This window comes from Schistocerca nitens, chromosome 4 (genome assembly GCF_023898315.1).
Source record: "Schistocerca nitens isolate TAMUIC-IGC-003100 chromosome 4, iqSchNite1.1, whole genome shotgun sequence".
In the NCBI taxonomy this organism is placed as follows: domain Eukaryota; kingdom Metazoa; phylum Arthropoda; class Insecta; order Orthoptera; family Acrididae; genus Schistocerca; species Schistocerca nitens.
Genome location: NC_064617.1, coordinates 802,632,260 through 802,644,309, shown reverse-complemented (window position 1 = coordinate 802,644,309; position 12,050 = coordinate 802,632,260). Strand labels below are relative to the sequence as shown.

The 12,050-nt window shown below is 41.8% G+C and overlaps 1 protein-coding gene and 1 non-coding gene across 3 annotated transcripts in view; one reads left to right on the top strand and one right to left on the bottom strand.

Annotated features, from left to right (window-relative positions):
* Positions 1-12,050, top strand: part of LOC126253207 (sugar transporter SWEET1-like) — a 189,944-nt gene that overhangs the window by 160,808 nt on the left and 17,086 nt on the right. For both annotated transcript variants that reach the window (XM_049954384.1, XM_049954385.1), the window contains exon 4: positions 73-231. In XM_049954384.1, the coding sequence (XP_049810341.1) occupies positions 73-231 (159 nt within the window). The remainder of the gene's footprint in view (positions 1-72; positions 232-12,050) is intronic.
* On the bottom strand, positions 1,226-1,300 carry Trnas-uga (transfer RNA serine (anticodon UGA)). Its single transcript has one exon. It is a non-coding gene; the product is annotated as a tRNA-Ser (tRNA).

Here is a 12,050-nt window from a genome sequence, read left to right as displayed (position 1 = left end):
ATATTTACTCTAAAATATATATTGGTGTATGTTTCTCGTTTTTTTGTCAACCAGTATAAATTTCTGTTGCAGTCACAGGTACTGAAGTACATGGCTGCATTCATTGTGGTGTTGCTATTAACACTTCTGTATTTATACTTCGACACAAATCCAGACAGAAAGAGATATCACATGGGTCTCATATGTACATTCGTGACTATCATGTTCTTTGCTGCGCCATTGGTTACCTTGGTGTGTATACAAGTTTTTATGCAACTGGTAATATGTCTCTTAGTTGTTATTTATAATTTTCGCCTTGTTTTAGCTCCTAATAACATTCCTTCTATAAATAAATATGTTAGTTAATAAACTGATGCTAAGATAAGCTATTATGTATCTCCTCCACTAAAAAAAACCTGTTCACTGTAATATGAATTCAGTTATCAAAATTTTATGTACTTTGACTCTGCTGTATCTCTCAGTTCTCACTTTTATCTTCAGCAGGCTTTGTCTTGTTCTCGTGGATAATCAATAATAATGATTTACCTGTATATTTAATTCTACTTTCAACACTTAAATATTAATAATCTGCAAAAGTGAATGTTGTTGCTGCTGCATGATTCAAGACACTTGTTGAATTGAAATATTAACTAAACTTCTGGGATCTGCATTGTTGCCTTCAGATATCTGTTACTCTCTTACATAATTAATTGGTTATAATTTGTGGTAATGCATAATTTAAAAAAAGGACTCCTATTTTCTCATTTAAGATACAACTCTGTCTCACATAGAACTGAGCTTTCCAAAGACTCAAACTTATGCAAAAAATTGACATTAGCAATCTTTTGAATATCACATTGTCAGTCATAAGCTGCCTCTTTTACTTTGAGAGCAGTCATTATAGACACCTAGTTGTGAGAAGCTGCCATTGCCTAATGCAGGCAGGGGCTTAGCAGTGTCTGTGACAGCCTCTTTACCACATTTCTATTGCAGTCACATTAAACATAAAACAAGCCTAATATAAAAAGTAATAAGATTAACTTCAACAATAATTCCAACCTGGAGCTCCATTTACTTTGGTTTCAGGGGTGGTGGTGAGGGGGGGGGGGGTGTTGCTCGTCAGCCTGTGTGGATAAATTAGGGAACAGGTTTCTGCAACATTTCAAAGTTTGCTGGTGTTATATAGATAGCATGCGCTATCCTTAAATACTAAGAAACCAAAAACTTCCTGGCTAATTAAAACTGTGTGCCAGACCGAGACTCGAACTCGGGACCTTTGCCTTTCAGGGGCAAGTGCTCTACCAACTGAGCTACCCAAGCACGACTAACGCCCCATCCCCACAGCTTTACTTCTGCCAGTACCTTGTCTCCTACTTTCCAAACTTTACAGAAGCTCTCCTGCGAACCTTGCAGAACTAGCACTCCTGAAAGAAAGGATATTGCACATACATGGCTTAGCCACAGCCTGGGGGATGTTTCCGGAATGAGATTTTCACTCTGCAGCGGGTAGCTAAGTTGGTAGAGCACTTGCCCATGAAAGGCAAAGGTCCCGAGTTCGAGTCTCAGTCCGGCACACAGTTTTAATCTGCCAGGAAGTTTCATATCAGCGCACACTCCGCTGCAGAGTAAAAATCTCATTTCTACTAAGAAACCACATTGCATTAGTACCCACCCATGTATGATGAACCAGAAGCTTTCTGCTGGGCATATTTCAAAAGTAAACTGGCTTCCAAATCCATTTGCTATTCATCCCTTGCACTGGACTCAGTGTAAGATCATAGACTGAGTGCCTCTTCTGCACCATATTGTGATGGAGCATTTTGACTGTGGGTGGGTAAGCATGAAATGTACTGTTTCAATGTTGTTTGTTTTAAGATTTAACTGACTATATTTACTTTAGTGGGCAGTAACAAGCAACTATGTGAAAAATATAATATATGCCAGCTGCAGAAATGTAATTCAGATACATTACAATTAGCGTTACTTAACCAAAGCCTCTGCAAAGCAGGTGCTGCATGTTAACTTTGGCACTTTGTACTGGTGATAATGTCCTGTCTTTTAACTTATACAAGCCAGCTTTTTCATAAAAATCATTAATTCTGGCTGTTTCAAGTACCACTTTCAGTATGGGAAGAAAAAAGATAGTGTTAGTGTATGAGTGCAGTTCTGGATACCGGATAATTGTGGATCTCATTTAACTTGGCATTTGTCATCATCTTCTTCTCCTTCTCCTTCTCCTTCTCCTCATGTCCTTCACATCCCTCTCACAGCTGAACTATGTGGTACAAAGTTACTTTGTTCCTCCAAGGAGTCCTCATTAATTTTTCTTTGCTTTTTTGAAATAATGTTCGTGGCAAAACATAAATTGGAAAAATACAGTTGCACACAGACATATGTTACTAGCAACTGAGAATTGACAAATCAACAACATTAAAGATGATTGATAGACCCTATATTTTAAAATCTAATTTGAAAGGCACGACTGTGGGAAACACGTTTAACTATGTGTAGAAATAAATCACAGTGATTTAGTGAGTTGCTAAATGTTTACTGAACACAATGTTTAAAATCATTTTAGTTTATTTTTTAATATTTTAGTGGTCTTTATTGCTGTTTAAATTTTCTCTTTACTTTTCTGTGAATCATTTAGTGATTAGTTCCATGACAAAGTAGCTTTTCTGACTTGTATATGGAACCTGATCAAGTAAGTCAAATTAAATTAAAAGTGTCTTTGTTTCTGTATAAGTAGTGCGACCTACTGCTTATAGTATTCAAATCTTGATCTTTCTCTACATTTTTTTACCAAATTATCTATCTTTTGGTGCCTCAGGAGGTGCCATATCAGTCTAGCCCTCCTTCTAGTCGGTTGTACCATAATGCTTTTTTCGTCCCAAATTGATTCGGTATCTCTTTATTAGTTATCTTATCTTCCTATCTAATCTTCAGCATTTGTCTGTAGCACCATATTTCCTTCTATTCTTTTCTTGTTTGTACTGTTTATTGTCCATGTTCCACTTCCAGACACTAGACAAATACTTTCAGAAAAAATTTCTATAAAACATATTTTTTCTTTTACAGAAAGGCCTTTCTTGCTACTGCCAGTTGATGTTTTATTTCCTCTTTACTCTTGCCATAGTCAGCTGCCTTTCTGCCAAAATAGGAGAACTACTCTAGTGTTTTACACATCTTATTTCCTGATCCAGTTTCCCCAGTATCATGTTGATGTACACCTTTTTCAAAGGCATTATACATTCTCTTTAACAGTCTTTGTAACTTCCAAATTCTTAACATACAACACCAACAGCAAAATAGTGCATTGTCACATACTTCAAATGGAAGCACAAATTATTAGAAAAAAGTACTTACCTGCTGTATTCATTCAGATCAGTCATCATTGTATGTTTTCCACTATAGCTCTCTCTCTCTCTCTCTCTCTCTCTCTCTCTCTCTCTCTCTCTCTCTCTCTCTCTCTCTCTCTCTCTCTCTCCCCCATCCCCCCCCCCTCCCCCCAGGGCCCATCTTTAAATTTTTAATTATGATTTCAATTTGAGGTTGTAGTCAAATAAAATATGACTTCCTTCATGGCAGTCATCAAAGTATTTGTTTTATTATCTTCAAAGAGAAATACATGTCTATTGTAGTTACGCTTGCCTTGCTTGTCTCACTTTCAACTCCATTTGCCTACTACTTGTCACTTTCTATGAACACTACATAATACTGCTTGCCATGAGGTCTTACTAAACACCACTACTTTACAAACTTGTGACTGGCTATGACAATGCCAAACAAACAAATCTCTACAAAATAGCAACTTATTACAACATTGATTTTTGAATGTTACAAGTGTGTGGTGTTTTTCCATATTTGTGTTTTTCACTAATATTTTAAATTACTTACAATTTAGAAATTAGGATTTTATAACACTATTAAATTTTTATGTGTATATTTTGATGATTTTTGACAGTATAGTCATGTGCGTCAATATAATTTATGAATGTGGAATGAAAAAGCACAAAATTATAATTCAAAATAATCTTTATTCAGAGCTCTTCAAAATAACCCACACAACTTCTACCAAAAACTGTTTTATGTCAGAACAGTGTCACAATAACAGTCATGCCCGTTTAAGCATGTTCCCACAGCATAGAATGACAATTTTGGAATACGTGTTTACTAATTTTTGACTCAATTGTGCAAAGCTAAACTAGTCAATTACATCACATCTTCCAGGTCCATTGCTGTCTCTGAAACAATTACAATATTATTAGCAAACTGTAAAGTTTTTGTTTGTTTTTCCTGAAGATTTTTTTTTTTTTTTTTAAATTTTTCTTCGTTTCTTTTACTTCCTGCTGTATGTACAGATTGAATAATATGACTCCCTGCTGTTTGTACAGATTGAATAATATGATGGATAATAGGCTAACCTTGTTCCATGCTCTTCTCAACTACAGCCTCAACTGTTGTAACTGCAGCCTGATTTCTGCACAAACTGTAAATAATCCTGTATTGTGTTCATAGTAACTTCAGAATTCTTTAATTATTTACATTTTAACAGGTGCCATATGCTATCAAAAAATAAATAAAACATGATGAATACTTTCTCTTGTAATATACAGCTTTTACTTAAAAATTATTATGAGACTGAACTGCTGACCAGTGCTTACCTTGAGAACATGAGATATTGGTATTAGTCGAACACAATATTATTACACTTTGGAGTCACTGAATAGTACAAGTTTGTTTGCAAACAAGACACACACACACATACCAGCATATGCACAGCTGAGCTGAAAGCATTGACATTTTCCTTAGTCACAATTGTATTGTTTGCTGTAATGTCACCATGTATTACTGATAAAAGTCCAAGTGCAATAACATTGTGGTTGGGTAGTACTGCCAAAGGCAGAGAGAAAAATGCACTACACTATCCTAGCTTTCAGAAGTAACAGTTCTCTCCTCAGGGTATGTAGGGAAGGTTAAAACAGAAGGACAGGTCACTCATACCTAGGATGCAAGGGACTCACCTCTTGTGAGGATGAACAGACTTAGAATTGAACCCATCTGACGCACTGTCAAGAGCAAATAACAGAAAACGGAACATCGTGAATTCCACATAACAAAAATCAGAGGCGCTTTCCATTATTTCAAAGGCATTATTAAACAGTTCTGAAAAGTATATTGTGCAATAGAATTCTGCTACTTAATGCACTTAATGCACACAAAGAGATCAATACACTAAGCAGATTCAGAAGGATGTAGGTTGCAGTAGGTACTGGGAGATGAAGAAGCTTGCACAGGATAGAGTAGCATGGAGAGCTGCATCAAACCAGTCTCAGGACTGAAGACCACAACAACAACAACAATGCATCATCGGTAGCTCCGTGAGGCTATTTGCAGATGACACGGTTGTCTACAAGAAAGTAGCAACATCAGAAGACTCGTACGTACTCCAGGAAGACCTGCAGAGGATTAATGAATGGTGCGACAGCTGGCAGCTTTCCCTAAACGTAGATAAATGTAATATAATGCGCATACATAGGGGCAGAAATCCATTCCAGTACGATTATGCCATAGGTGGTAAATCATTGGAAGCGGTAACGACCGTAAAATACTTAGGAGTTACTATCCGGAGCGATCTGAAGTGGAATGATCACATAAAACAAATAGTGGGAAAAGCAGGCGCCAGGTTGAGATTCATAGGAAGAATTCTAAGAAAATGTGACTCATCGACGAAAGAAGTAGCTTACAAAACGCTTGTTCGTCTGATTCTTGAGTATTGCTCATCAGTATGGGACCCTTACCAGGTTGGATTAATAGAAGAGATAGACATGATCCAGCGAAAAGCAGCGCGATTCGTCATGGGGACATTTAGTCAGCGCGAGAGCGTTACGGAGATGCTGAACAAGCTCCAGTGGCGGACACTTCAAGAAAGGCGTTACGCAATACGGAGAGGTTTATTATCGAAATTACGAGAGAGCACATTCCGGGAAGAGATGGGCAACATATTACTACCGCCCACATATATCTCGCGTAATGATCACAACGAAAAGATCCGAGAAATTAGAGCAAATACGGAGACTTACAAGCAGTCGTTCTTCCCACGCACAATTCGTGAATGGAACAGGGAAGGGGGGATCAGATAGTGGTACAATAAGTACCCTCCGCCACACACCGTAAGGTGGCTCGCGGAGTATAGATGTAGATGTAGATGTAGATGCACTTACTAATAATGTGTATATACAGGGTGATTATAAAGTTAAACTTTCAAAACGTTGTAGAAGTAACACCACTGGTCAGAATGACATCAAATTTCAATGGAATATTATCAATTAAGGGGGAAAACATAAGGCAGAAGAAAAAAAAATGCAGTGTGAAAAGTGATCAATAGATGGTGCTGTATGCGTCAGAATACGTAAATTAAAACACCTGTCATGCGCACGACCCATTGCAGTTGGTATAAACACACCGGGTACACAGCTTTTCCTCCTTTCATGTCTGCGACATTCGCCATGGCTGTCTCAATGCAGGTTCGTGCTCTGCTTGTAAAGCTGTATTACAAGAATGATGACTGTGCACACGTCATTCTGCAGTTCTGGACACCGAAGGGTTTGAAAAAAGGCATTGGTCTGATGACTGCTGTGGGCCTGGAGAAAATGATTCAGAAATTCGAAAAGGCGGGTTCTTTTGGTTTGCAACCTGGTAGAAGGAGGAAACGAATTGATTCAACGTCAGTGGAAACAGTGGCCACATCAATGCAGGAGGAGGTGAATGGTGGTGTGCAAAAGTGTAGTGTACGGAAAATTGTCTGAACATTGGACATACCCATGAGCGCGGTGCATAAAATCCAGTGAAACATTCTTCTTTGCTATGCATTCAAAATTAAATATGTGCACGAGTTGCTTCCTGTTGACCTGCCAGCAGGAGAGACCTTTGCTTTAGAATTTCTTGCTCACATGGAGGTGGACAATGATTGGCCGAGGAAGATTTTGTGGACAGATGAAGCCCACTTCCATCTAACAGGATATGTCAATACACAGAATTGTCTAATATGGGCAACAAAAAGTCCACATGCAAATCAACGTACCACTTCATCCTGAAAAGGTCACTGTGGGATGCGAGTTTACGGCATCATTTATCAAAGGGCCATATTTTTCCTAAGAGGCAGGTGCTTGTGGTCATGTTACCTGTACCGCAACTGGTAAGCACTATGAGTGCCTTTTGCGCAACCATGTCATTCCAGCTCTCCAATGGTGTGGATGTGTGGATGGGGTCATTTTTATGCAGGATGGCACACCTCTGCTCATTGCAAATCCAGATAAGCATGTGCTGAAGTGCCATTTCGGAAATGCTAGAATTATCAGCCACCATTTCCCTATAGCCTGGCCATCCGGATCGCCTGATCTTAATCCGTGTGACTTCTGGCTGTGGACTATCTGAAAGATTTTGTGTTCAGTGTTCCAATTGCAGACTTAGCTGCATTGAAGGCATCCATTGCGCAACACATTCTGAATGTGACCCAGGAAACACTTCGATCAATTGTGGAACATGCTGTTTCTTGATTTTAACTTGCAGAAAACAGTGGACAGCATATTGAACGTTTTGTGCCAGTCACATGGAAAATAATAATCCAATTTGATTTTGATTGATGCTTTTTATGTGGTTTTTGGCCTCAGGACAATTAAAAACCAGCCAGTTGCTGTGGCCAAGCGGTTCTAGGCACTTCAGTCCGGAACCGCACTGTTGCTACGGTCGCAGGTTCAAATCCTGCCTCGGGCATGGAGGTGTGTGATGTCCTTAGGTTAGTTAGGTTTAAGTAGTTCTATGTCTAGGGGACTGATGACCTCAGATGTTAAGTCCCATAGTGCTTAGAGCCATTTGAAACATTTTTGAATTAAAAGCTGATGCGACTGATGCTTTTTATGGTTTTTTTTCCTCTGGACAATTAAAAACCAATGATTCAAGCTTTATATGCAGTTTTTGACCTCGGGGCATTTAAAAACCGATTTTTCCCATCCGATGTGATATAACCTTGCTGTGGTGGGTGGGCTTAGGTAACTAACAGTATCACATCTGTACACCCATGTGTTGTGACTCTCCAATCTTTCAAAGTGCCGCCGCGCAGTTACGTGCGTCCTCTACATGCGGCACTGTCTGCCAGCCATGCAGCAGCAGTGCCACCTAAGCGGCCAGCCAGTCAGCGGCCGCTAGACTCGGACTCAGTTATGATTTGTCTGTTAAAGTGTACACACGTCTTACTCTGTTTACTTGATATGTGACTTTCATGTATTGCGTCTTCCTTGAAATATATTTGTTCAACTTGAAGTTATAACAACTGGCGACGAGGATGGGATTTTTCTTTTCCATCGTTGGCCCACATGTTTCCATGGCTACTTTAGAGCAACTATTGCAAGGTCTCATTGAACAGCAAACGCTTCTCACAAATGCGATTCATGACTTCGTCACGGCATCAACTGCGGGGCGTCTCTCGTTGTTGTCTCGACCTCCTTTTCCTCCTTACGACGAGACGGTGGAAGACTGGTCTGATTACAAAAAACGGCTTCGACAGCACTTCTTGGCGTTTCATGTCGCGGATGAACAAACATGTAAGTGTCTATGCCTTGCATGGATTTCACCTCAAATGTATCGGTTGTTGTCGCAATTGGCTCCTTTGAAAGATCCTGCATCTTTGTCCTTTGCTGAAATGTGCTCACTTCTGTCCGTCTATTTTCAAAAGCAAACGCATGTGGTAGCCTCTCGTGTTGCGTTTCATCATTGTCAAAAACAACTGAATCAATCCTATCGCGCTTGGGCTGCTGAACTTAACGACCTCAGTAGAAAGTGTCAATTTGTTACTGAAGTTCACAAAGAATCCAACGCCAATTCCATGGTACAGGATGCTATTATCCGATTGGCGCCTGACAAAGAAGTTAGCCAACATGCCCTTCAGTTGACAAATATGACTCTAGATGAAGTCCTATCCATCGCTCAGTCTTTTGAAATTTCTCGCACCACTGGAGCGCAAATAGAGGCATGGGGCAACGTCGGGGAAATAAAACCTCTGTGCGATGTTGACGAAGCGTGTGGCATGTCCCCGCCGGCTGACGTGGCCACAGTACGCTCCCAAGCGCAGCCTCGGCCTAGCCGTAAACAAACCTCTAAGAAACTGCAGCAAAACCCATGGCAACTTCCTTCATGTCCGCGGTGTTTTACGAAACATTCATGAGAAGAATGTGCACAATGTTGGGCCGTGTGTCACAAATACAAAAAAGAAAAAAAGGGTCTTGTGTCATCCGTTTGCAAATCCGACCGCATACATGATGTTCATGAACATGACGCTGATTCTGGTTCTGTGTTGTCTGTCAATTGTACTTATTCCCTTTCGGGGAAGTTATTCCTCACTGACCAAATACTTGGTCGCGATGTTCGCATGCAGGTGGATACTGGTTCTGCTGCCACTATCATCAATTCTCAGACGTATCTTCAGTTGGGTTCTCCAATCCTGTCACCTGTCACTAGGCAATTACGGACTTACAATAAACAGAAGATTTCCCTCTTGGGACAATTTGATGCTGAGGTATCTTACAAATCTGTTGTTCGCACTGTTCCCATATTTGTGGTCGACCATAGCAACATGGAGAATCTTTTTGGTTTCATTGCCTTTCGCATTTTTGGGTTCTCCATAGATGACTCTGTCAATATCGTCCCTGTGCTATTCCTTATGCTCAATTGGATTCCTTGTCGACGACATTTTAGTCCCTTTTTACTCCTGGGTTAGGTCGTGCAAATGACTTTGAAGCTCATATCATGCTCAAACCCACTGCTCGGCCTAAGTTTTTTCGGGCTCGGCCCATTCCTGTGGCCCTTCATGATCAGGTCAAACGGGAGCTGGATCATCTCACTACTTCAGGGGTCTAGCTTCCTGTGACTTCCAGTGAGTGGTCCTCTCCTGTCGTTGTCGTTGCTAAGCCAAATGGTGATATTCATCTCTGTGATGATTTCAAAGCCGCTGTCAATGCTCAATGCCTTATCGACACTTACCCTTTGCCTCGACCTGAAGAATTGTTCACTAAACTTGCTGGAGGCCAGTATTTTTCTAAACTTGACCTGTCAGAAGCTTATCATCAACTTCCTCTCGACACTGCTTCCCGGCAGTTTCTGGTCCTTAACACGCCTTTCGGCCTCTATCAATACCAACGATTGCCATTCGGGGTTGCCAGCGCCCCTGCTCTCTTTCAGCGATTTTTGGAACAATTATTGCTCACTGTCCCTTGGTGTATAAATTACCAGGACGACATTGTTGTCACTGGCTCCACCACTGACAAACATCTTCAAAATCTCTGCACACTTTTTCATGTCTTACAGACTGCCGGTCTTAAGTGTAATCTTCAGAAGTCAAAATTTTTTCAGGCATCTATCACGTACTTGGGGTTTCAACTCTCTCGGGATGGTATTCGTCTGCTTCAGCAAACTGTCGCTGCGATCGATGCTCTTCCTCGCCCTACATCTGTTAAGGAACTGCAGGCCTTCTTGGGGAAAATAGCTTACTATCACAAGTTTTTACCATCTGCTGCTTTGGTGGCTCTGCTGTTGCTTTGCCTGTTGCATAAAAACGTGCCTTTTCACTGGTCCACGTCATGCGATGCGGCTTTCCAGAAATTGAAGACTATGCTGAAACAGGCCCCGTGCCTGGCTACTTATCGACCTGGCCAACATCTTGTTCTTGCCACGGATACCTCTCAATACGGGGTTGGTGCAGTCCTTGCGCACCGTTTTTCTGACCGTTCTCAACAACCCATTGCTTATGCCTCCAAAACGCTCACGGGTGCCCAACAAAAGTTTTCTCAAATTGAAAAAGAAGCTTTGGCCATTATCTATGCTCATCATAAGTTTGGTGTTTTTCTCTATGGGTCCACATTTCATCTTGTTACGGATCACAAACCACTTGTTTCCTTGTTTCTTCCATCAACATCACTTCCTGACAAGGCTACACACCGCCTCCAGTGTTGGGCTCTTTACTTGTCTCGTTTCAATTATGACATTCATTTCCGGTTGACGGCTCAACATGCGAATGCTGATGCACTGTCTCGCCTTCCCATGGGTCCTGATCTGGCATTCGATAGGGACGAACTTCTGTGTTTCCACCTGGATGTTGCCGAGCAGCGGGTTGTGTACGGGTTCCCCATCACCGGGGACCGGCTGGCATGCTTCGCCGCGTGTTGTGGTACCTGCGTCTTTGCGTGCTTCGGTCTTGTGTCTCCTTCACCAAGGGCACTGGGTTGTCTCTTGCACAAAATCTCTGGCACGCCATCATGTGTACTGGCCCGGCATCGACTCTGAAATCGCACACATGGTCACTGCATGCAGCCCTTGTGTGTCACAGGCCGCCGCCCCGAAGTCATCTTTGTCACTGTGGCCTTCGCCTGAGAAGCCCTGGGAACGTATTCATGCTGACTTCGCGGGACCTTTTTTAGGTACTTACTGGCTTCTCGTTATTGATGCCTACTCTAACTTTCCTTTCATTGTCCATTGCACGTCGCCTACCACCGCGGCAACCACAAATGCTCTAGCTTGCATTTTCTCTTTGGAAGGCCTTCCCTCTACTCTCATTACTGATAATGGTCCACAGTTTGCCTCTTCCGATTTTGCAGATTTTTGTGCCCGTCACGGCGTCATGCATGTCACGGTCCCTCCGCTCCATCCACAGTCAAACAGTGAGGCTGGACGACTGGTCCGAACATTTAAGGCTCAGATGAGGGAACTCCTGACTTCTTCTGCTGCTGATGATGCGCTTCTCCAATTTCTAGCTTCTTACCGTTTCACCCTCATGGGCGACCATAGCCTGACTGAGCTGTTACATGGCAACAACCCCGCACGCTACTTCATCTTCTGCGGCCTTCCACCTCACAGCCGCGGGTACCTTCGCCTGGCCGGTTCACCGCTGACGACCTTGTATGGGTACGGGGATATGGCAGGCGGTCAAAATGGAGTCCTGGCCACATCTTACGACACAGTGGCCAACGCCTGTATGAAATCCAGACAGACACAGGTGTTGCAATGCGTCATTCGGATCA